This window comes from Gorilla gorilla, chromosome 22 (genome assembly GCF_029281585.2).
Source record: "Gorilla gorilla gorilla isolate KB3781 chromosome 22, NHGRI_mGorGor1-v2.1_pri, whole genome shotgun sequence".
Taxonomy (NCBI): Eukaryota; Metazoa; Chordata; class Mammalia; order Primates; family Hominidae; genus Gorilla; species Gorilla gorilla.
Window position 1 is genome coordinate 38,904,552 of NC_073246.2, and position 15,865 is coordinate 38,920,416.

General features: G+C 47.9%; 1 protein-coding gene across 1 annotated transcript; it reads left to right on the forward strand.

Moving 5' to 3' along the window:
- Positions 1 to 203: 203 nt before the first annotated feature.
- Positions 204 to 13,599, forward strand: RIPPLY3 (ripply transcriptional repressor 3). Its single transcript, XM_004062772.3, has 4 exons — positions 204 to 842; positions 2,123 to 2,189; positions 7,530 to 7,597; positions 11,832 to 13,599. The coding sequence occupies exons 1-4, from the start codon at positions 739 to 741 to the stop codon at positions 12,163 to 12,165; spliced, it is 573 nt and encodes a 190-aa protein (XP_004062820.1). The 5' UTR covers positions 204 to 738; the 3' UTR covers positions 12,166 to 13,599.
- The last annotated feature ends 2,266 nt before the right edge of the window (positions 13,600 to 15,865 follow it).

The following is a 15,865-nucleotide window of genomic DNA, read 5'->3' on the forward strand; positions in this document are numbered from 1 at the left end:
GCCGGTCCACGCGGACCCGAGGATTCGGTAGATATCCCCGAAGACCCGCTGCCGCTCTAAGGCGGTGGAAGCGAGATTCTCTGGAAACCCAGGGAACCCGATGCTCGCACAGGACCAAAGCCCGAGGCCGCGGGGACCACAGAGGGACGGAGAAGCCGGGACTCCTCACATCCCACATCCGGCAGGGGAAGCCCAGCGGGTGAGCGCAGGTCCCCCCAGTCCCCGAGGGAGTGCGCCCGACGGAAACGCCCCTAGCCCGCGGGCCTCGCTTTCCTCTCCCGGGTTCCTGGGTCACTTCCCGCTGTCTCCAGCCCGAGCTCGTGGCCCCAATCCCTGGTACCTCCATCCTCTGGTCACCCCTTCTCTGGTGCCCCCTCCCCGACTTTTCTTTGTCCCGTCCCCACCCTTGCCCGGGCCTGCCGGACTCCCCTCCTTGACACCCGGCGCCACCTCCTTGAGCTTTTCTCGTCTCCTCCCCATCCCCGGCTCCCTGGTCCCCTCCCGGAACTTCTCTGGTCCCCTCCGCTCCTCCGCCGCGGGCTTTCCCTTCGTACCCTGCGGCCCCCTCCGCACCCCTCACGGAGCTCCTCGGGTCCTGCCCCCTCCCCGCGCTTGCCCGCGGCGCCCCGCCCCCGTTTTTAAACCTGGCGCGCGGGTAGGTGAGCGCGTTAGCCCGAGTGGATCTAGGCGCGCTCGTAGGCCGGCGCCGCAGCAAGGGGCGCGGGCTCCGCCAGCACCATGGAGCCCGAGGCGGCGGCCGGAGCCCGGAAGGCGCGGGGGCGCGGCTGTCACTGCCCCGGGGACGCTCCCTGGAGGCCTCCGCCACCGCGCGGGCCAGAGAGGTGAGGGTGGCCCCGCGCCCCGGTGGACGAGCTGAGAGGCGTGCGCGGTGGCGGTGCGGGGAGCGCAGCGAGCGGGAGGCTGGGGCGCTGCTGAACCCCGGATCCCCAGCGGAGCTCCGGAGCTCGACGGCGACGCCAAGCAATCTCCTGAGCCGGCAGCCGGGTTCCCGGGAGGGGCGCTCAGTTCTCCGGTTCCAACGCACAGCTCTGAAGTGCGGAGGCCCAGGATGTAGCTGGCCAGGAAAGGGGCCGACGCTTCCGTGTAGAGGAGATCTCAGTTAGCCAGCCGGGGACACTGCAGTCTCGGGCTCCTAAGCCAGCCTTGCAAAGGCAATCTCTCACCTTGCTACTTTCTCGGTAGCCGTTTCTGTTGTCCCTGGATTAGGGGCTTGGCTTTCGCTGTCCCTGGGCACCAACCCTTTTAAAGACAGTAACGTTGTAGGAAATCAAATTAGCCAGGGAGGTAGGGAAGGGACCGGGTAGGCCGGATGGGCCAGGTAGCCAGGCAGGAGAAAGATTCCTTCTTTTTTTTTTTTTTTTTTTTTTTTTTGAGACAGGGTCTCACTGTGTCGCCCAGGCTGGAGTGCAATGGCGTGATCTCGGCTCACGGGAACATCCGCCTCCCGGGTTCAAGCGATTTTCCTGCCTCAGCCTCCTGAGTAGCTGGGATTACACGCGCCTGCCACCACGCCCGGCTAATTTTTGTATTTTTAGTAGAGACTGGGTTTCGCCACGTTGGCCAGGCTGGTCTCGAACTCCTGACCTCGAGTGATCCACTAACCTCAGCCTCCCAAAGTGCTGGGATTACAGGTGTGAGCCACCGCGCCCAGCCCTCTTGTTTTGTTTGTTTGTTTTTCATCCTACAACTCTGTAAAATCATCTCTGTAGAATCAGTCTCCTTCAGTGACCAAGGTGGTGTGATTGAAATTAACCGGGGATAAAGTAGACAGCTATAGTTGGGGAACCCCGAATGGAATAATTCAGCCAGGATTTGCAGGGAGAGAAATCTCTCAACTAATGGGTTCCCTGATAATTGTGTGAGATTCGGGACCTCCCTTCTCAAAGCTTAACTGGAGGCAGAGAACTGGGGACGTAGCAGGAGAGAAAAAACACAAATGACAGTAATTTATCCACAGCCCTGAGAACTCCAGGGAAAGTTCCTGGGGGGTCCGGTGCCTCTTTTTCAGGCAGGCACTGGAACTAAGAATAACTCTCATGGCATAGTTTGAAGGCAGCAGAAGTGCCCAGGGTTCACTCTCTCCTGGCGCTTGCCGTTCCAGCCCCGCGCCGTGGCGACCTTGGATCCAGACACCTGGAGATGCTGAGCTGACCAGAACTGGAAGGCCGGTAAGGTTCAGTGCGGGCGTTGTAGGTAACCCGTCCAGCCAGAAAGTGGCACCGTCTTTTAAAATACAGGGACCGTGAGCAGCCTTCTGCGCAGGGCTGTCCCTTGGGCGTCTAACCCAGGAGCGCCTCGGGGTCTGGGAAGTGGAACCTGAATGAGTAAGGTGTTAATCAGACCTGACTCGCATTATAGATTGGGCTCCTGGTGGCTTCTCCTTCCTAAAAAAGCATACCCACTATATAAGCATAGTCGTAGGCTGGGCGCGGTGGCTCGGGCCTGTAATCTCAGCACTTTGGGAGGCCGAGACGGGTGGATCACCTGAAGTCAGGAGTTCGTGACCAGCCTGGCCAAGATGGCGAAACCCCGTCTCTACTAAAAATATAAAAATTAGCTGGGCATGGTGGCAGGCGCCTGTAATCCCAGCTACTTAGGAGGCCGAGGCAGGAGAATCGCTTGAACCCGGGAGGCGGAGGTTGCAGGGAGCCGAGATCGTGTCACTGCACTCCAGTGTGGGCGACAGAGCAAGACTCATCTCAAAACAAAACAAAACAAAACAAAACAAAACAAAACCGTAGTCGTTTCATGGGAATTATAAGGAATGTCCTCCCTGTTGCAGTTTCTTCTGCAAAGCAACAGGTCGGGAGGGGAGGGGAGAGGCTGCCACTATCGCTTGCCTTAGAGAAAAGCTGAGAGCACCATTAGCGTTGGGCCGGTGCCACAGAGCAAATAGGACTGAGCCCCATCTGAGGTGCCCAGAGTTGCGGTTAAAAGCCCCCACCCCGCGTCTGGCCCTTTCTGAAGCACTTTCAGCCCCGTCAAGCACTCCTGGGGTATCTCATGTTGTCTGAGCAAATACACTCAAGCAGAGAGGGCTTTGTGGGCAAGATTAATGACCTCCACCATTCTTTTGTTACACTGCATTGGTAACTCAGTTGCTTTATACTTACTGATGTAATGACTTGCTTTCATAGAATTTACCTTTCCTTTGTTACATTTTAAAATATAAATTGATGACTTTTACTTAATTTTTTTTTGATGACTCTTAAAACACTGGAGAATTAGACTGGGAAAGACCATGTATTGAATTTACATAACACGTGTTATATGGCCTAACGTGCAGTTATTTGTAATATGGTAAGAAAACTTGATTGTGGGAAAACAGACCTTCACCGTATTTTGATATTTACACGACTTTATTAAATTAATCTGAATATTGGGAATTTTAATTTACTTCAAAGAAGGAAGCAGATAAAAGATAAATCAATTAACAAGAGATGATTTTTAGTCCCCGATTATTTATACATATATCTAAATAATGTAAAATAATCCCTTCTTTTGCATTCAAACTTAGTTCTTAAACATAAAATTTAAAGGTGCTTGTGTGAGAATATAGATGTTTACAATTATCCAGTTTTCTTTTAAATGAAATGGATGTGGAGCCTATCAGTTTCTTGCAGGAATAAAAACACGATAGCACGCTCCCTAAGTAAGACAGATGGTTTTGGGTTTTGTTTTCTGTTATGATAAGGCCGTTTGTGAGAAAAATTTACTTGCAGAGAAATGTTAAACGTTAACTTTCTCGCTGATCAGCAGGTAGCCTGTCACGCTGAAGTAGTTCTGTCCAGGATGTGGGTGTGGGAAGAGTGGTTGTTCCCTGCGGGCTGTAGAGCCCGCCAATCCTCACCCCTAGCCCGGAGCCCGCTCTTTGCAGAGCCCAGCTGGTTGCGCAGAGCGACCAGCGCCAGTCTGTGCTCTGGTACTGTGCACCGCCCTGGGTTCCCTGCAGCCCACCGACGAGAGCTGCCCAGCGCGGGGAAGGAACGCTTCTTGCTCAACAGCGCCCTCGCCCGACAAAGCAGGATAATTCCCCAGCTCCCAAGCCCTCTTCTGTATTTCTCAAAAATGCCATTGGCTGGAGTGGCGGTGAGAAGGGCTAACGCCTGGTGACCTGTACCAGGGCTCCCGGCAAGCAAAGCAAAACTAGAATAAAACCTCAAGTAGGCCGGGCGCGTGGCTCACCCTGTAATCTCAGCACTTTGGGAGGCCGAGGCGGTCGGATCATCTGAGGTCAGGAGTTCGAGACTGACCTCACGAACATGGTGAAACCCTGTCTCTACCAAAAATACAAAAGTTAGCCGGGCAGTGGTGGTGTGCGCCTGTAATCCTAGCTACTCAGGATGCTGAAGCAGGAGGATCGCTTGAACCTGGGAGGCAGAGGTTGCAGTGAGCTGAGATCGGGACACTGCATTCCAGCGTGGGAGACAGAATGAGACCCTGTCCCAAAAAACAAAAACAAAACCCAAAAAACCCTCAAGCGGAGGGAAGGCCTCAAGGCCCTGTGCTCTGAGCAGCACGGTCACCCTCACCCACTTCATGCCCCTACAACCCTTAGGGAGCTATCTCCCTCCCCTACCTGCACCTTTCTTGATCTCTGTTGCGTTTTCCTCCTGGCCACTTGCGGGCACTGCCAGGGAGGCAGTTTCCTGGAAAACATCAGGGACTGTTTGTTCTTCTGGGCCTGCCCTGTCTGCCAGGCTCCCACTCCTTAGCCCTAGCCCGGTCAGAGACTCGAACGGGGAGGAGAAGGCTGACCCCCACTGAAAGCCTCTGCACCTGTCAGTCCTCAGGCTCATAGAAAAACACACTCGCACATATCTTAAACACAGTGCTTGCCTTGTGCACATTTCTGTTCTCGTGTTTCATTATACAATGTGAATATTTAGACATTTCCCTCAGCAGACAAAGGATCCTTTTGGAAAACAATCAGGATATTTACGGCATTTTTTTTTTTTTTTTTTTTGAGGCGGAGTTTCGCTCTTGTCGCCCAGGCTGGAGTGCAATGGTGCAGTCTCAGCTCACTGCAATCTCAGCTCACAGCCACCTCTGCCTCCCAGGTTCAAGCGATTCGCCTGCCTCAGCCTCCAAGTAGCTGGGATTACAAGCGTGCGCCACCACGCCCGGCTAATTTTTGTATTTTTAGTAGGGACGGGGGTTTCACTATGTTGGCCAGGCTGGTCTCGAACTCCTGACCTCAGATCGTGATCCTCCTGCCTCCGCCTCCCACAGTGCTGGTAATTACGGGCGTGAGCCACTGCGCCCTGCCTGGCATAAAACTTTTAAAGCTGCATATGTTTGTGGGGTAAGGTTTTTAAAGTGGATAAAGGTGTGCTGAATGTTTTAACAGGGTCCAGTTAGAACTGGACGATTTACAGAAGTTATTCTTTCTCTGACACCTGCCACTGCCGAGTTAGGCCCTGTCTGATCGCAGGGCGCCAAATAGCCGTTAGCAGGGCAAGATTGCTTGTGGCCATAAAGTAGGGCCTGAGGAATTAGGAGTGTTTTATAATCACGAACAGAGCTTAACAAAGAAGCAGCTTCCTGTATCCCCCAAAGAGTGAACAACTTTATGGAAAAGATTTTGTTTCAAAGAGCCTCATCACTTTCTTAGCTCATCACAGTGAATTATGAAAATATGGCTGGGGCAGGGCGCGGTGTTTCACGCCTGTAATCCCAGCACTTTGGGAGGCTGAGGCGGGCGGATCATGAGATCAGGAGATCGAAACACGGTGAAACCCCATCTCCACTAAAAATACAAAAAATTAGCCGGGCGTGGTGGCATGCGCCTGTAGTCCCAGCTACTCGGGAGGCTGAGGCAGGAGAATCTCAGTGAGCCGAGATCGCACCACTGCACTCCAGCCTGGGTGAGCAGAGTAAGACTCCGTCTCAAAAAAAAAAAAAAAAAAAAAAAAAAATATGGCATGGAAAATGTAATGTCTGCAGAGGCTCCTTACAGGCGAATTTGCTCATATATATCATGTGCACATTCCCTCCGCCACCCACCCCAGCGTCCGTGCAGGATGGAATGGCGTGGAGATTCACGGTGTCAAAGTCCTTCCTTGTCAGGCCATAGTAAGTTTTGTCCTGTTTCTCATCTGGTTCCAATTGAACTTTGGAATCTGAAGATTTGGGGTTTCTGATGCACTGCCCCAGACCATTTCAGTTCGTTATTTATTATTATTATTATTATTATTATTATTATTATTATTTTTGAGACGGAGTCTCGCTCTGTTGCCAGGCTGGAGTGCAGTGGTGCAATCTCAGCTCACTGCAACCTCCGCTTCCCGGGTTCAGGCGATTCTCCTGCCTCAGCCTCCCCAGTAGTTGGGACTACAGGCACATGCCACCACGCCCAGCTAAATTTTTTGGTATTGTTAGTAGAGACTGGGTTTCACTGTGTTGGCCAGGCTGGTCTTGAACTCCTCACCTCAAGTGATCTGCCCACTTGGGCCTCCCAAAGTGCTGCCCTTACAGGAGTGAGCCACCGTGCCCAGCCTGAGTTCACATCCTGCCCTCATCCAGAAGCTCTTTACCATCAATTTTCAAGACTGGTTCCTCCAAGCCCTTTCTATACCAGCCTCATCTGTGCACAGCTCCCTGCGGCCGCTGCTCTCCTTGAAATACAGATCCGATAGTTGGACTCCCTGACTCAAAAATCCATCTCCAGTTCCTGTATCCAGAGTGAAACCTAAACTCAACAGTGGGTATTCCAGGCAAATGTCACCGTTTGAGCCCTTTGCCCATCACAGTGTCTCACTTGTTCCACACCAGGCTCCTCATGGCTCCACACCTGCACCCCCTGTTTTCCTGCCACTCTGATTTTTTTTTTTTTTTTTTTGAGACCGAGTGTCGCTCTGTCGTCCAGGCTGGAGTGCAGTGGCAGGATCTTGGCTCACTGTAACCTCCACCTCCCACGTTCAAGTGATTCTTGTGCCTCAGCCTCCCAAGTAGCTGGGATTACAGGCATGCGCCACCGCGCCCATGCCTAGGTAAATTTTCAGATTCCACCCTCCTCAGTCTCCCAAAATGCGGTATTACAGGCATGAGCTACCACTCCCAGTACTGCCACTCTGAATTTGATGCTCTCCTCTGCCAAAATAGTCTTAGAATTGCAAACCCACATGCCACAGATGTCTCTGCGAGGCCCTTCATGAACCCGTTCCTGACCTTCCTTCATGCTTAGCATCATGGGTATCTTACCGTGTGATGCTTTGTAGCTGGTTATTAGCATACATGTGCGTCTCTGTCCATTAGATTGTAAAATGCTGGACTGAGGCACTGTGTCCAACTCCTTCCATCCAAATTCTTCACAGTGCCTGGGACATTTTGGGCCGCGGTAGCAGGAACACGGGCTTATCGAATACTGATAAGGTGTCTAAACTCTCCAAAATTGGTATTGATATGACCAATTGCAGATGACTTACGTTCTGTGGTTTAAAACCTCAGGATGTCACCTTCCGACACTCCTGCACTGTCTCCGTGTTTGTATGTGTCTGTCGTTACAGCTTGAACCTAGGGCTGACCAACACACTTTTGGATCAAAGGGAGCCTTTGGGTTTCAGCATCCTGTAAGGTAATATACGACTTCACAATAAGTAATCTGTAATTTCCTTTTAATATAGGCATTAATACGCTTTACTGTCTTCAACCACATAGATTTTCAACAAAGTGGAAAATAATTCAATGTATTCTTTGGTATTGTTTAGTTTCCTTATACCAAGGAGATTTTGTTGGATTTCTGGAATCCATTCATGTATTCATTCATTCAGTGTTTTCTACAAAGTGCAATTGGCCTCTCTCTTTTCTTTATACCTGTTATTTCTACTTCTCATTACAAATTATGCCTTGTATTATATTTATATAATTGCATATGAATTGTATATACATATACAAAAACTTAGATATTGAGGTATATTTCTATTGTTCTACCAGGATATAAGCTAGTATATTGTCTAGTGCAAAGTCGACCTTCAAAATCTATGTGTTGAGGGTGGACATGGTGGCTCATGCCTGTAATCCCAGCACTTTGGGAGGCTAAGGCGAGTGGATCACCTGAGGTCAGGAGTTCGAGACCAGCCTGACCAACATGGTGAAACCCCGTCTCTACTAAAAATACAAAAAATTAGCTGGGCATGGTGGTGGGCACCTGTAATCCCAGCTACTTGGGAGGCTGAGGCAGGAGAATCGCTTGAATCTGGGAGGTGGAGGTTGCAGTGAGCCGAGATCATGCCACTGTACTCTAGCCTGGGCGACAAGAGCGAAACTCTGTCTCCAAAAAAAAAAATCTATGTGTTGAGTAAATGGTTGTCCCCAGCACAGTGGGTGCCGAGCACCTTTGAGAGAGCATTTTCCTCCCACCTCCTAAGTGTGTGTCATGGTCCTGGTGGTGACCAGGATTCTCACTGCTGTATCCATCTACACTCTGTCCATTTTAGACAAGTGGCTCATGTTCAGGATTTCTGCCTGTCTCTCTGTCTCTGTCTCTCTCTTTTTCTGTGTCTGTCTCGCTTGATCTCCTTTACCAAAATTAACCTTGCCTGGGCCACCTCCACCAGGTGCTTTGCCCTGGTTACCCAAGAAGACTGGAAAGCTTAATACAACCCAAAAACACTCATGTGTAGGCATAAAGCTCAGTCTCCTCACACTGGTCAGAAGGAAGCTTCCCTTGTATGCCTTACGCCAATAGTTTTCTTCTGTCTTCTGACATCTCACTCTGTCACCCAGGTTGGAGTGCAGTGGCACAATCTCAGCTCACTGTAACCCCTGCCTCCTGAGCTTAAATGATCCTCCCACTTCACCCTCCTAAGTGGCTGGGACCACAGGTATGTGCCACCATGCTCTGGTAATTTTGTAAGTTTTTGTAGAGACAAGGTCTCACTATATTGCCCAGACTGGTCTTGAATTCCTGGGCTCAAGCTATCTTCTTCCCTCGGCCTCCCAAAGCGTTGGGATTACAGGCATGAGCCACTGCTACTGGCCACACCAGTGGTTTTCAAGCCTTATAGAATTACTAGTGGAGATTTTAAAAATACAGATGCCTGGGTGGTTCTCCCAGGCACTCTGATTCACTTGCTCTAGGGAAAGACCCATGCATCTGTTTTTTGTTTTTTTTTTTTTCTTTTTTTGAGATGGAGTCCTGCTCTGTCACTCAGGCTGGAGTGCAGTGGCACGATCTTGGCTCAACTGCAACTCCACCTCCCATATTCAAGCGATTCTCCTGCCTCAGCCTACCAAGTAGCTGGAATTACAGGTGCGTGCCGCCATGCCTGGCTAATTTTTGTATTTGTAATAGAGGTGGGGTTTCACCATGTTGGCCAGGCTGATCTTGAACTCCTGATGTCAGGTAATCCACCCGCCTTGGCCTTCCAAAGTGCTGTGATCACAGGCGTGAGCCACCGCACCCGGCCACTCTGTTTTTGATTAGTTGAAAATGCTGTGACTGACGAAGCATGAGGTGCAGCCATGCATTGCACACTGGATATACAATTTCACTTTATATTTTTATTACAGAAAATTTCAGACATACACAAAAGTGGAGTGAATAGTACAGTGAACCCCATGTACCCATCACCGGCCTCAATAGTTATCAATGTCCTGAGCTCATCATATTTATCACCCGCAACTATGTTGTTGTTGTTAGCATATTTTATTTTATTTATTTATTTTATTTTGAGATAGGGTCTTGCTCTGTTGCCCAGGCTGGAGTGCAGTGGTGTCATCCCAGCTCACTGCAGCCTCCACCTCCCCAGGCTTCCATCTCGGCCTCTGGGGTAGCTGGGACTACTGGTACAAACTACCACACCCAGCTAATTTTTTTTTTTTTTCAGATATGGGGTTTTGCCATGTTGCTCAGGCTGGTCTCAAACTCCTGGGCTCAAGTGATCCTCTTGCTTTGGCTTCCCAAAGTGCTGAGATTACAGACATGAGCCACTGTGTCCCACCCCAGCATATTCTAAAGCAAATCTCAGACGTGCTAGGAATTCACCTGTGAATACTTCAGCATAAATACCTAATTGTAAACATGGCTAAAAATAGAACTATGCTCATATTTCTGTCTTAGATGAACATACACATTCTGTCTGCTGCAGAATTCCTCAACCTCAGCACTATTGGCACTTTGGGCTGGATAATTCTTCACGGTGGGAGCTATCCTGGGCCTTGTAGGGTGTTTACCAGTATTCCTGGCCTCTACTCACTAAATGTCAGTAGCTTCCCCTCCATTGTGACAACCAAAAATGTCTCCAGACATTGCCAAATGTCCCCTGGAGGTCGAGAACCACTGGTCTATTGGATATGTTATGAAGTAAAAAACTATCATCCATTATTTATAGAAGGGTGTTTTCTCTCTCCCTTTTCTCTTCTATCTGAAAAAAAAGGATATTGAAATCAGCTTTGCAAATAAGCAGTGATCAATTGACAAACTCACTTCTTCAGAAGACCACAGAGAAAAATGCAAATAAGTTAATGAATGAAAAGCAGGTCGAGGCATGGTGGCTCATACCTGTAATCTCACACTTTGGGAGGCCAAGGCAGGAGGATCACTTGAGCTCAGGAGTTGCAGACCAGCCTGGGCAATATGACAAAACCTTGTCTCTATGAAAAATATAAAGAATTAGCTGGACATGGTGGCATGCACCAGTAGTCTCAGCTACTCAGGAGGCTCAGGTGGGAGATGCTTGAGCTCAGGATTTCAAGGCTGCAGTAAGCTATGATTGCCTCACTGCACTCCAGCCTGGGTGGCAGAGTGAGAACCTTTCACAAAAACAAAAAAGAAAGAAAGTAAGTGAAGGATAAGAGAATATGGCCGGGAGTGGTGGCTCACACCTATAATCGCAGCACTGTTGGAGGCCGAGCTGGGCGAATCATTTGAGGTCAGGAGTTCGAGACCAGCCTGACCAACATGGTGAAACTCCGTCTCTACTAAATACAAAAATTAGTCAGGCATGGTGGTGGGTGCCTGTAATCTCAGCTATTTGGGAGGCTGAGACAGGAGAATCACTGAACTCAGAAGGCAGAAGTTGCAGTGAGCCGAGACCGCACCACTGCACTCCAGCCTCGGTGAGAGAGTAAGACTCCCTTTCAAAAATAAAAATAAAAAAGATTACGGGGAGGGGGTATCTTAATACTGGCCATGTATGAGCAAATCCAAAATCTTATAAAACCTGGAATTTAGGGGTTCCAAATTTTACATACTTAAGCACTTTCTTTGTTCTTTCTCTTTTATTTCCTTTTTTCCTAAGCACATCTTTTTTATTCTGGCAGAGCAAAGGACTTGTGCCTCCAATTTCTTTATGGCAACATCTGGAAAAATTAGCTGCTTCTCTAGACCAGGGTTTCAGAGGTGTCAGAGTAAATTTCCTCCAGAACCCAAGGGGTTACAGCATTTCCCATGCTGCAGGGGACAGAGGGTGGGGTGGGAGAGTGGGGCTTCACCTAAATGGGACATCAATTCTCCAAGAAGAGTCAAGTCCCCTATTTGATCAGAGTGAGCCTCCTAATCTTGGAACTCAATGTTTTCAGTTGCCTTTTACCTTCCTTGAAGCACACCCTTTTCCTTGCGACTGTCTAGATTGGCTGGCTCAGTCAGATTTATAACTCAATTCTGAACCGGGGTAGGTTTATCACCAGGTGCCTCCAATAGGTGCCTAGAGTTCTCTGTTCTGATGACTTAAATTCTGGGTGTTGTGAAGGCAAAGACCAGAAAGGAAGACTGGGGAATTCTCTGCTTCTGGGAAAAAGCACCCTCTAGAAGCAATTTAGGATGAGGTTCAGGTTGATTAATGGTATATTTGTTTCTTAAATATTAGAGTCTATTTACCCATGTCAAAGCGTCAAGAATACCTGCGGAGTTCCGGGGAGCAAGTACTGGCCAGTTTCCCAGTGCAAGCCACGATTGACTTCTACGACGATGAGTCTACTGAGTCTGCTTCCGAAGCTGAAGAGCCAGAGGAAGGACCCCCACCCCTCCATCTTCTGCCCCAGGAGGTGGGAGGTCTGCAGGAAAATGGCCCAGGGGGAAAGGGCAGAGACCAGGGCATCAACCAAGGGCAGCGATCCTCAGGAGGGGGTGACCACTGGGGGGAGGGTCCGCTCCCTCAAGGTGTCTCCTCAAGGGGTGGCAAGTGCTCCTCATCCAAATGAATCAGTCTCTGTCTCCTGGGCCCTGCTGCGGGACCTGCCCCTCATGTTCTCTTGGGGACACCCGAGCCAGGACACCACGCATCCCTACTGAGTGTGCAGAGGCTAGAGGCTTCTCGGGCAGCCCGTGGCCTGCACACTACTCATGACAGAAAGTCAGCTTTTACTTTTCTTTCCCCTGGCAATTTGTTTTTGGTGCACTCATGCATGCCTTTGAGAGAGGATTCTAGGAGAAAGAGAAGGTCTATGTCAACAGAGTTGTTATCTGGTAGAGCCTGTTTTCAAAGCTCCTTCTGCATTGTCACTCACTGATCAGGTGATGAATTCTTCCTAGATAGTCGCCCACTCCACCTCCTACTTAACCTGAGACTCATTATTTAGCTATTTCTGCTTTTGTAAAAATAATTTAGATATTAAACTCCAATTTTAATCTATCATCCAAGGGTAGATGTAGTTGCTTAGTAGCATTTTGGAAAAAAAAAAAAAGGTTTGGTTTGGTTTTGTGACGGAGTTTTGCTCTTGTCTCCCAGGCTGGAGTGCAGTGACACAATCTCGGCTCATTGCAACCTCCACCTCTTGGGTTCAAGTGATTCTCCTGTCTCAGCCTCCCAAGTAGCTGGGATTACAGGCATGAGCTACCACGCCTGGCTAATTTTTTGTATTTTTAGTAGAGACTCGGTTTCACCATGTTGGTCAGGCTGGCTTTGAACTCCTGACCTCAGGTGATCCACCCGCCTCGGCCTCCCAAAGTGCTGGGATTACAGGCGTGAGCCACTGAGCCTGGCCAAAAAAAAAGTATTTATTAAAAAAAAATTTTTTTAACCCACCGAATAATTCCCATAAGAGTAACAAAAAGGACCAGCCTGACCAATGTGGAGAAACTCTGTCTCTACTAAAAATACAAAATTAGCCAGGCGTGATGGCGCATGCCTGTAATCCCAGCTACTCGGGAGGCTGAAGCAGGAGAATGGCTAGCATCCGGGAGGCGGAGGTTGCCGTGAGTCGAGATCGCACCATTGCATTCCAGCCTGGGCAACAAGAGCGAAACTCCGTCTCAAAAAAAAAAAAGAAAAAAAGAGTAACAGAAAGATAGGGATTTTTAGGAGACAATTAGATAAAAATGTATGTGATGACTGTATAAGGCCTGTGTGTATGAATTTATAGGGAGTAGAACCGTCTCTCTTCTTAGTTGGTGACTGTTTGGGGCTTGGTATTTTAATAGATGAGCAGTATTTTTTAATTTTTTATTTTTTTAAACCTACCCTTAACCCATGAACACTATTTTTAATTAAAGTATCTGATGTAAAATTATTTTGAGTTTTTAATATTTTGATAAACGTGTATTCCTGAAACTTTTTGACTTACTTATCTTACATGTGGTGTCTTCCTGTATATAGTACATTATATCAATTTCTACTTGAAATAAATATTTTGAAAGAATGTTTAATAATCACCTTTTTTGCTTAAGACATTTTTAGAATTAGTTTCTGCCTTAAGGTTTTTTTGTTTTTCATGGTTTTTAAAAATGATTCTTTTAAAATTATAACCTATTATTTTATTTCAGTATTCTGTTTTATTTTTTAAAATTTTAGACACAGGGTCTTGCTCCGTCCCTGGCTGGAGTGCAGTGGCTCAATAATAGCTCACTGCAGCCTTGAACTCCTGGGCTCAAGGAATCCTCCCACCTCAGCCTTCGCAGTAGGTAGGACGACAGGCGTGAGCCACCATGCCCAGCAATGTTTTTTGAGATGGAGTTTCGCTCTTGTCACCCAGGCTGGAGTGCAATGGCACAATCTCGGCTCACTGCAACCTCTGCCTCACAGGTTCAGTCGATTCTCCTACCTTGGCCTCCTGAGTAGCTGGGATTACCGGCACGTGCCACCAAGCCTGGCTAATTTTGTATTTTTAGTAGAGATGGGATTTTACCATGTTGGCCAGGCTGGTCTCAAACTCCTGACCTCAGGTGATCCACCCACCTCGGCCTCCCAAGGTGCTGGGATTACAGGCATGAACCACCGTGCCCAGCCACCCAGTTAATTAAAAATATATATTTTTTTTTTTGTAGATGCAGGTTCTCAATGTGTTGCCAAGGCTGCTCTTGAGCTCCTGGTCTCAAGCTATCGTCTTACCTAGGCCTCCTAAAGCACTGGAACTACAGGAATGAGCCACCATACTAGGCCCAATATATTAAAAAGTAGGAGTAATGAATGGAAATACTTTCAGCAATCCAAACACTATAGAAAGTACACATTGCAAAGTAAAATCACATTCTGCTCTTCCCCCTTTCCTTTGTCTAAAGATAACAAACATCAATTGTGTTTTATGGCTTCAGTCTTTTGAAAAATTCCTTTTTTGTGTGTTTTTCTTTTCTGGGCCTTTTTTTCTTTTAAAATGTTTACTTTTTTGTGTTTTGAACAAATTTGGCTACTTTTTCATTTAAAAATTAAAAATTGTATTTTATTGTTTCTTTTACTTGTTTAAAGTACATCTTTTCAGACTTAAAAACAATTAAACCTGGGTGAATTTCAGAAAGGATTTAAGATGACCCCGAATTTTTTTGGCTTTTCGCAGAAAAATGCTAGAAGTCTTATCCTCACTCCTTCATGTGATGCTTAAGATAAAAACTAAATAATCACATCTGGCTTTGTTGAGTTTTCTTGATAAATCAGTTTTATTGACAAATAAAGCCTGGTCCAATAATGAGTTTATCCTAAATAAACCAAACATAGTCCAAATTCTGATGGCATCAACCTCCACAGTTTAAAATATGCTGCGTGTGCCAGGTGAGATGGTTCACCCCTATAATCCCAGCACTTTGGGAGGCCGAGGCAGGTGGATCACTTGAGTCCAGGAGGTCGAGACCTGCCTAGACATGGTGAAACCCCTTCTCTACTAAAAATACAAAAAATTCACCAGGCGTGGTGACACGTGCCTGTAGTCTCAGCCACTTGGGAGGCTGAGGTGGGAGGATCACCTGAGCCTGGGGAGGTTGAGGCTGCAGTGAGCCGAAATCACACCACTGCACTCCAGCTTGGGAGACAGAAAGAGACCCTGCTCAAAAAAGTTAATTAGTATATGCTGTATGATAGTTTTGCATTACATTAATTCTAAATTACTTAGAATCTGGCCAGCTTAGTGCAAATACAAAACAAGGCACTTTAGCTATGGCTAGCAATGGAATCACATATACTGTGGGTCAGACATTTTTGATAGCAAGGATATGGTGAGCTTGGGGCCCCCTTAGCTCTCTGATTGTTACAATTACATGAATTAACTAAAAGTCTCAAACCTAAGAGCTCCAGGGTTTTGATCATGTATCCCTCTCACTTAAAAAATGTAGCTGAGCATGGTAGCTCATGCCTGTAATAACAGCACTTTGGGAGGCTGAGGCAGGAGGATCACTTGAGCCCAGGAGTTTGAGACCAGCCTGGGCAACAGAGGGAGACCTCCTTCTCAACAAAAAATTAAAAAGCTAGCCAGGTGCAGTGGTGTGTGCCTATAGTCCCAGCAACTCAGGAGCCTGAGGTGGGAGGTGCTGGAGCCTAGGAGTTCAAGGTTGCAGTGGGCTATGATTGCAGCACTGCACTCCAGCCTGGGCAACAGAGTGAGACTCCATCTCAACAAAATACAAAATAAAAAATGTATGCCTGCCCCCTAACATATATTCACTTATGAATTATATGTTATGTTGAGCCATTTGAAA

Coding starts and splice junctions, on each gene's coding strand:
- RIPPLY3 (XM_004062772.3), top strand. CDS start 739: ATGGAGCCCGAGGCGGCGGCCGGAGCCCGGAAGGCGCGGGGGCGCGGC. Junction 843..2,122: donor CCACCGCGCGGGCCAGAGAG/GTGAGGGTGGCC, acceptor TTGCCGTTCCAG/CCCCGCGCCGTGGCGACCTT. Junction 2,190..7,529: donor TGACCAGAACTGGAAGGCCG/GTAAGGTTCAGT, acceptor CTGTCGTTACAG/CTTGAACCTAGGGCTGACCA.